The sequence below is a fragment of the Thamnophis elegans genome, chromosome 14 (genome assembly GCF_009769535.1).
Source record: "Thamnophis elegans isolate rThaEle1 chromosome 14, rThaEle1.pri, whole genome shotgun sequence".
In the NCBI taxonomy this organism is placed as follows: domain Eukaryota; kingdom Metazoa; phylum Chordata; class Lepidosauria; order Squamata; family Colubridae; genus Thamnophis; species Thamnophis elegans.
Window position 1 is genome coordinate 38562428 of NC_045554.1, and position 9756 is coordinate 38572183.

General features: G+C 41.8%; 1 protein-coding gene across 1 annotated transcript; it reads left to right on the top strand.

Annotated features, from left to right (window-relative positions):
- The first annotated feature begins 3371 nt into the window (after positions 1-3371).
- Positions 3372-9537, top strand: TSHZ3 (teashirt zinc finger homeobox 3). Its single transcript, XM_032230183.1, has one exon. The coding sequence runs from the start codon at positions 3392-3394 to the stop codon at positions 6560-6562; it is 3171 nt and encodes a 1056-aa protein (XP_032086074.1). The 5' UTR covers positions 3372-3391; the 3' UTR covers positions 6563-9537.
- Positions 9538-9756: the final 219 nt, after the last annotated feature.

The following is a 9756-nucleotide window of genomic DNA, read 5'->3' on the forward strand; positions in this document are numbered from 1 at the left end:
GAGCTGGCTGGAGAATTCTGGGAGTTGAAATCCACAAGTCTTAAAGTTGCCAAGTTTGGGAACCACTGGTATAAGGATATATGCAGGGGTTGGCTTCAAAAATTTTAGCAGTGGGCATGACCTAGTTGGCCTCCTGAACCACAGCGGGGTGGGGGAACAGGGCGTTTTTGCCCACCCTGGGGCAAAAGACTCAAGGAAAGCCTTCAGGAGGGCGAAAATGTCCTCCTTAGGATCCAGAGGCCCTCTGGAGGCTGGAAATGGGCCCATTTCCAGCCTTCCCTAACTTCTGGTAGGCCTGTTTTTCACCGTCCCTGAGCCTCCATGCATGGGGACTCTTGGGAGGGGTGGGGTGCCAGCTAGGAGCGGGATTTGGGGGTTCTCCGAACTGCACAGAATCTTAGCTAGAGGTTCTCCCAAGCCCCTGTGCACCCCCAGCAGCCCACCCCTGGCATATATGTGTGAGCTCTCTGAATCAGGATGGATTCAAGCAAGGAAATATGAATCTGCTTACTTTGTGTAATATATGCAAACCAAAGAACAGAATATAAAGAATGGGAAAATCAGTACTTGTTGATATGCAAAAAGAAGGCAAGTAATTGTGGAAATTCTTGCATTTTTGGCTATTCCTGGCTATTCCGGCAGGCCTGGGGCTGTTGACCTCATGAATGAGGTCCAGCCCCGCCTAGATTGAGTGCATGAAGTGTTTTTTAATCTGCTTTTCTTCTCTATTTTTTAATTTTTATCTTTTTAGAGATGTATTTCTGTAAGCCGCCTGGAGTCCTTCGGGATTGGGCGGCATATAAATTCATTAAATTTGAATTTGAATTTGATGGTTGACAATAAAGTTGTTTGAGTTAGCTATTTATGAGTGGCTTTGGTTGCTGACATTTGCACATATTATGTGCAGACTAGCAAGGCTTGTACATCTTGAGCAGGAATATACAATGCCATTTCTATCCCTAGCCCATTTATTTTCTGGCCCTTGCTTTCTTTCATCCTATTCCCCCCCTCCCCCAATTTAACCTGTTTTTAAAAAGTCTGTCCATACGCACACTGAAGCCAGGTTCACTTAACAACCGTGTTGCTAACTTCACAAATGCAGTAATTCACTTAACAACTGTAGCCAGAAAGGTCATAACATGCGGCAAAACTCACTTAACAGAAGTTTCACTTAGCCTCAGCAATTTTGAGCTCAATTGTGGTCGTACATGGAGGACTCCCTGTATATTGGTTTGGGAAGGGCAAATTAGATACGTTTGCAGGTGGACAAGAGCTTCAGTAACAACAGGGTCTAGTGCCTTTAGTTCTTTGAAATAACCCAGTAGTTGTGCAGTGCCGTAATATAGTTCGGCTTTTCCGTTGCTTGGATCAAAGTACAGTCTAGGGCCTTATACTGTACACGGATCTCTGTCGGGACCCCCAATGTAGCTTACAGTGAAGAAATATTGACAAAATAGTCTAAAGAGCAAACACTTTGACATTTGTAAGGTCCACTGGAAGACCTTGTGTATATTTATCCTGGAAGAATAAGAGCAGAATATCAATTTTTTTTTTAAACCAGTTTTACAGCAGGGCTGTTCTGTTTTTCTTACTCAATGTCAAAAAGTCTTTGCAACGGACACAAAGTCATAGAGAAGTCGATTATCCCCTTTCCCCATAATGCTTTTCTCTCTGTAAATTAATTATTTAAAAAAAAATATGGGAGAACTCACTGGATGCCCCAGGCTTTGCTTTAAGAAATGTTATTCCCCAAATTTCCAAATGCCACAAGGATAGTTTTTATAACTGTAAGTTGAAAAGCATTTTGCACAAGCTCACATTTTTTTCCCCTTTTGTCCACTAATGGGTGAAGTTGGAAGGAATTTTCAACGTTTAAAACAAAAAAATCCATCTATGGAGCCTGTCCTGAATTTTGCTATTCATGGGCTACAATTTAACCAGGGAAATTATAAAATAAATTCCACAATTTTATCTAAACTCACCTCTAGAATGTATATAGCATTTTTTTAAAATTCTTTGGAGCGTCTTTCTTTATTACTTTTATCATTTATTTGTTAAACCACTTTAATCTAGCTGCCCATCTCAGAAACAAGCAACTCTAGATGGGGTATGACAGAAATAAAACCAATTGAAAAGTACTTTAGAAAGTATAAAAGTAAGTTTTGTATATACAGTTGCATCAAAAAAGTTAAAAATGTTCTATCTTCAGTTCAGTGTATTTTTTCAAATCCAGAATTTTCTCAGGTTAAGAGCAAATGTTATTTATAAGTTGCTTATCCTACAGAACTAAGAATTAGGGCCTGTAAGATCCTGTTAGTGATGGAGTGGCTGAGTAGCTAAGACGCTGAGCTTGTCGATCAGAAAGGTTGGCAGTTCGGCGGTTCGAATCCCTAGCATCGCTTAAGGAAGTGAGCTCCCGTTACTTGTCCCAGCTTCTGCCAACCTAGCAGTTCAAAAGCAGGTAAAAATGCAAGTAGAAAAAATAGGGACCATCTTTGGTGGGAAGGTAACAGCGTTCCATGCTCCTTTGGCATCTAGTCATGCCAGCCACAAAACCATGGAGATATCTTCGGACAGTGCTGTCTGTTCAGCTTTGAAACGTAGATGAGCAATGCCCCCTAGAGTCGGGAACAACTAGCACATATGTGCAAGGGGAACCTTTACCTGTTAAGATCTTGTTAATTAGAGGGTTGATTGACTGACAAAATTTTGAGAAGCTTACTTACTTATTTGAGTATAGTTTCTAATACTAAGCCTGATGCTCAGTTTAGTATCTGCATTGCTAAACAGCTCCTGCAATAAATGCAAGCTTTTAATTTTCTAATAAGTCAGGAAGACCTTTTTTCCCCATTCTTGTTGCTTTGTGGGATTTATTGTTACTCTTGTTGATAGTTTTTATGTTTTATTAAAGATTGGGCCTGAAAAAAAAAATCTAATGAGTAAAAAAGAAAATTCTGGCTTAATTTAAATTGTGAATCTGTCTGTTAAGAAATACATTAGGGGTAGAAGAAGCATAAGACATATTAATTGACAGACAGGAACTGCTGTCTCTGAGGTTGATACAAGTAATTTATTACTTTAGAAATGAATGCCACCTCCAGAATGTGCTTCATTAATTTCAAATTTAGTTTTAATTTCAAGCTGTTGCCCCTTGAGAAGAATAAGGTGGCAAATTATGTTTGAAGAGCAGATTTTTTTTTCCCCTTCCCCTCTTCCTCTTGCTTGGTAGAAATGCTAAATTTTGACTGTTTAATTTTAACAAATCAATGCAATTCTTTGACTGAAACATGCCAGCTGCTGATAGAAATGGAGACTAGCTATCACTAACTGTGTTTTATTATTTGTTCTCTCTCTTTCTCTGATAGCTTATGTTTCGGATGAGCTGAAAGCCATGGTGGACGATGACTTGGAACCGGAGGAGACAGCAATGGATGGAGAACCTTCTGCAAAATACGCCTGTCCAGAAAAGGACTTTGGCAAGAATTGCCAGAGCTATCAGAACTCTCCGGCGGCTGAATTTTCCAGCCATGAAATGGACAGCGAGTCCCACATCAGCGAGACGAGTGATCGAATGGCCGACTTTGAGAGTGGGTCTATCAAAAACGAGGAGGAGAGCAAAGAGGTTTCCATAGCGCTGGAAGAATCGGTGGCATCGGACAGCCTGGAGCAGATGAAGGCTGTCTACAATAACTTCCTCTCCAACTCCTATTGGTCCAACCTGAATTTGAACCTCCACCAGCCAGCCGTTGAGAAAACCAACGGCAGCAGTAGCAGTAGCAGCAGCAGCAGCAGCAGCTGTGGCAGCGGGAGCTTCGATTGGCACCAGACCGCCATGGCCAAAACGTTGCAACAAGTATCGCAGAACAGGATCCTCCCCGAGCCCAGCCTTTTTAGCACAGTTCAGTTGTACAGGCAGAGCAGTAAACTTTACGGATCCATCTTTACCGGAGCCAGCAAATTCCGCTGTAAAGACTGCAGCGCAGCCTACGATACTTTGGTGGAATTAACGGTGCACATGAACGAAACGGGGCATTATCGAGACGACAACCACGAAACGGATAACAACAACCCCAAACGATGGTCGAAGCCCCGTAAACGCTCCTTGCTTGAAATGGAAGGTAAAGAAGATGCCCAGAAAGTATTGAAGTGCATGTACTGTGGCCATTCCTTTGAATCGCTTCAAGACTTGAGCGTGCATATGATAAAAACAAAACATTACCAAAAAGTGCCTCTGAAGGAACCCGTAACCCCTGTAGCAGCAAAAATCATACCGGCCACTCGAAAAAAAACCTCGCTGGAATTAGAACTGCCAAGTTCCCCAGATTCTACTGGTGGGACCCCCAAAGGAACTCTTCCTGATGTCAATGACCCTCTTCAAAAGAATTCCAACCCTTACATCACACCAAATAACCGCTATGGACACCAGAACGGTGCCAGCTACGCCTGGCACTTTGAGGCGAGGAAATCTCAGATCCTCAAGTGCATGGAGTGCGGCAGTTCCCACGACACCTTGCAGGAACTCACGGCCCACATGATGGTGACAGGACACTTCATTAAAGTCACCAACTCTGCCATGAAGAAAGGGAAGGCCATTATAGAGTCCCCTGTCACGCCGACCATCACAACTTTGCTTGACGAGAAAGTACAGTCTGTGCCTCTCGCGGCCACCACCTTCACCTCTCCTTCCAACCTGCCGTCCAGCATCTCCCCAAAATTAAACATGGAAGTCAAGAAAGAAGTTGAGAAGGACAGAACAATTGCTGAGGAAAAGGTGAAAGACAAAGACAAATTAAGCGAAGATGAGGAAAAATATGACATCTCCTCCAAATATCATTACCTGACAGAAAACGACTTGGAAGAAAGCCCGAAAGGGGGACTAGATATTTTAAAGTCATTGGAAAACACGGTCACTTCAGCTATTAACAAAGCCCAGAATGGTACCCCAAGCTGGGGTGGATACCCCAGTATTCATGCTGCTTATCAGCTGCCCAACATGATGAAATTATCCCTAGGATCATCAGGAAAGAATACGCCTTTGAAGACCATGTTTGGAAATGCTGAGTTAGTCTCTCCCACTAAAAGTCAGCCCCTGATTTCACCTCCAAATAGCCAGACTTCCCCCGTGTCCAAAACAAATTTCCATGCCATGGAAGAGTTGGTGAAGAAAGTCACGGAGAAAGTAGCCAAAGTGGAAGAAAAACTGAAGGAACCCGAAGCGGGGAAGCTTTCGCCCCTGAAGAGAGCCACCCCTTCGCCGTGCAGCAGCGAAGTCAGCGAACCCCTCAAGATGGACACTTCCAGTGACGTTGGGTTCAAAAGCCATCAGAATAGTCCAGTTTCTCAGAGGGAGAGCTGCAGAGACAGCCCAACCGGAGAACCGATGGAAAACGGCAAGGAGATTGTCAAGAAAATCGCGAACACCTTGACCAGCAGCGCAGCTATTATTACCGACCATCCTCCCGAGCAACCCTTTGTGAACCCATTAAGTGCGTTACAATCTGTCATGAACATTCATCTTGGGAAGGCAGCAAAACCTTCTCTTCCTGCCCTAGACCCCATGAGCATGCTCTTTAAAATGAGCAACAGCTTAGCAGAAAAGGCTGCCGTCGCCACGCCACCGTTGCATCCCAAAAAACCAGATCACTTAGACCGTTATTTTTACCATGTCAATAACGACCAGCCCATCGATTTGACGAAAGGCAAGAGTGACAAAAGCTGCTCTTTGGGTTCAGTGCTTTTGTCATCCACATCAGCGTCTTCAGCATCTTCTTCATCTACAGTGACAACCGCAAAGACATCTGCGGTTGTGTCATTTATGTCAAACTCGCCGCTACGCGAGAATGCCTTGTCAGATATCTCAGATATGCTCAAGAACCTGACAGAAAGTCACACATCAAAATCCTCCACACCTTCCAGCCTCTCCGAGAAGTCTGACATTGATGGCACTACAATTGAGGAACCAGAAGAAACGACTCCGGCTCAGAAAAGGAAGGGACGCCAGTCAAACTGGAATCCTCAACATTTACTCATCCTGCAAGCCCAATTCGCTGCCAGTTTGCAGCAGACGTCGGAAGGGAAGTACATTATGTCGGACTTGAGCCCTCAAGAGAGAATGCACATCTCCAGGTTTACGGGACTCTCCATGACCACCATTAGCCACTGGTTGGCCAATGTGAAATACCAACTCCGAAGGACAGGGGGGACAAAATTCCTTAAAAATTTAGACACGGGGCACCCGGTGTTCTTTTGTAACGATTGTGCTTCTCAAATCAGAACTCCTTCGACGTACATCAGTCACCTGGAGTCCCATCTAGGTTTCAGATTGCGAGACTTGTCCAAACTCTCCAGCGAGCAGATTAACAATCAGATAGCACAAATCAAGCCCTCCTCTGAGAAACTGTCGGCACCTTCGCCGGAGGAAGAGTTGGGGACTTCCTACCAATGTAAACTCTGCAACAGGACTTTTGCAAGCAAGCATGCTGTGAAACTTCATCTCAGTAAAACACATGGGAAATCTCCCGAGGACCATCTTCTTTATGTCTGTGAATTAGAAAAACAGTAGTGTCAACTCTTCTTCCTTTCTTTCTTAGTCACAGACAAGCTACCCGAACCACTGTACTTGGCTTTGAAGAAAACTGTCAGACATGCTGTTGAGTTTCTCCTTTGCCCCTTATGCACCCCTGTTCTTGGCACATAATTGTTATTTTAACTCTGGGGGTGTCACTCTAACTCTGGACGAGTCTCATTTTTTATATATATATAACTGTATAGTGTTTAATAGAGGTACATAATCAGCTGTTGTTACTGGTAAAATATGAAGGTTAAAAACTCAGTGGTAAGTGTTTGGAACTTTGTGTAAATTGGGGTTTTTTTAGTTGCTGTGCGTCACTGTGATGCCTCAAGCTGCATGCATTGACAAGACAGTTTACTTAAGCATTTATTAACTAAAATCATGGTACACTCTTTTCATGGCAAATGAAGTGTGCTGGCTGTTTCTCACCTGTAAATCTTTAGCCCTCTGAGTACTTTGAAGCACTTTTGCATTAATCTGGTTTCCTTTTTAAGGAAAAAACAACAACAATATAGACATGTTTTATTCTTGGGTTGTTGTTTTTTTGTGAGAAAAATCCCATTCTGGCTTAGTATTTCATTTTCTGGTCAAGGCAACAAGCCTGAACAAAAAAAGGATCAGCAGCCAGTCATGGTATCATGTGATGTTTGAAAGGACACTTCCCCCTTGAGATGTTGCAAGAACTATCACCACTTGGACACGTGGACCAACTGAGCAGCAAATTGGTGGCAGTTCTTGACATATCCCAAATAGGGATGGATAAACCATACAGTTCCAGACTGTCAGTCTTTCTTCCAGGGCACAACAGTCCAGATGTTCTGAAGAAGAACCAGTAGTTTTCTGGAAGAAGATCTTCCAGAAGAGGAAATGGTTCACGATGATCCTAATCGTTTCCTTTTTCCAGAAAATCTACTTCTAGATGGAATGTTCTGGGAACAGTGGGACCATCAGTCTTTCTTCCAGGGCACACCAGTCCAGATGTTCTGTAGAGGAACCTGTAGATTTCTGGAAGAAGATCTTCCAGAAGAGGAAATGGTTCACGATGAGCCTAATTGTTTCCTTGTCTAGGAAACCTACTTATAGACCATTCCGATATTCGATGATTGAGATGGTGCTCCCTATGAGCCATTCTCTTCCTAAGGGAACATTTTTTACATCCCTGCCTTGTTTCAGTGCTGCCAATATTTATAACACATGCTTTACAAGTTGCATTAGCTCATCCAACTGTTTCTTCCATTGGTTTCCCCCCCCCCCCCCGGTCAACATCAGAGAGGGGCTGTGTCTTCTGAGACTAGAATGTGGCCTTTTCAGAGGGCTTTTCGAGTGGGTGGTCCCTCACCCCCACCTCTTCAGCTCTACATTCCAATTAACCAGGCTTCACCAATGAATTCAGGGTCCAGGCACAGTTGAATCTGCTGCAGATTTCCAAGTAAGTTCAAACCTGGGATTTAACAAAAGGGTTGAAGAGGATTCGAACACATCAGCTTTTTCTTTGGCCAAATCCGCTTCCTCCTTGCCTCTCCCATTTGTTCCTCAGGCACATCATAGAGATCCTGATTTGACCACTGAACCCCCAGAGGTGTGTAGGTCCATAGTCAATATAGACTGACCAACCTTTCCATTTGCCTTCCTGCATGGATGGATGGTTGCATCAGTGTCTCCCCAAGAAAGCTTGACTTTCGCTAAGTTGCAGCCTTTGCAAGTGGTCAAAAAGATTAATCTGAGATCTGGTTCCTAAGATCAATATCTGGATATGTTCTTTGTTGGAATTAATAATCCTCTGTCTATGCAGGGGTGTGGCACCCATCTTGAAATTTGAAAATATATTATTTTCACATTGAAACGTGTGTGTATATATTGTACAGATTTCAGAATCCACGAATGAAAAAAATAATGTGATTGTGGACAATGCCATTTCTTCTTTGATGTTTTTATCGATGATGGGTTTTCTACCTAATATGCTCTTGAGTCTAAGTGGTACCTATAAATATATAAATATATATATAAATATATAAAATAATAATGTATATTTCTTTTCTAGGTCAAAGGGTTTTCTTTTAACATCCGAACAATGTAAATTATATGAAAGATACAACAGATAGCATTTATAAAGTATTCAGAAACATTATTCTTGAAGCAAAGTATGATTATTGTTTTGTTTGCTATACAGTACATCTATATTGATAGAGGTTCATGTTTAAATTATGCATATTTATTAGTTATTTGCTACTTTTTTTAAAAGAAAAAAAAAAGAACATTCTGATAATGAAGCCACGGACTGGAGTGCATTAGAACTATTTTGCACAACACAAATTCTAAAGGTATTTATTCGTAAAATAATAATAAAAAAATTAAACAATAATTAATTCAAGAGAAAGTTCAAAATCAACTCAGTGCTCAAAGGGTTAAATCTATTTGGGGTGGGAGACTTGGAGGGGGAGAAAAATCTTGTACTGTATTTCCTAAACATTGATAAAAAAAGAGCCTTTAAAACATTTGTACTGTAATACTTTGCTTAAAAGTTATGAGGATTCTATGATATAACCTCTTAGTTATTTATAAGACTCTTGGTTGTTATTTCATATCTGGAATGCCTTCTGTCTCATTTTCTTTCTCTCTCTCTCTCTCTCTCTTTTCAGTTGGTAACTTTCTGTTTTGTTCTTCCTAATTATTCTCCCAAGATTTCATACTGCAGTTTTATCTTTAAGCATATGAAAGGTAACCCGTGGTTACCAGCACACTAAGTGATTCTCTTCGTCTCCATTTTTGGCGGTTAATTTGCAGAAGTAACTGACAGCTGACACCATATGAAAATCTTTGTGTACAATATTGGCATGTAAACAGCACAGACCCCAAACTGCACACTCTGTGCCCTTTTCTGTTGTTGACAATGTGGCACCATGATATGACTCTTCATATAACCTTTTTTTTTTCTACAGCCGCATTAAAAATTGTCTTTTTTGCTATAATGTTGTGTCGCATTCACAATTATATCTGAAATGTGCTACGACTAATGAGCACATTAAAATTAAATTGTACGCTTGCTGTTTATGATGGAAACTTGGGGAAGTTTTTTCCCCCACATCTGCCAGGTGCTGGCAGGCAAAAATTCTGTATAAATCACTGGAGTTTTCTGTGAACTTTAGCATTTAAAGAGCAGAGGGACACATATTCAAAGGCTGAAT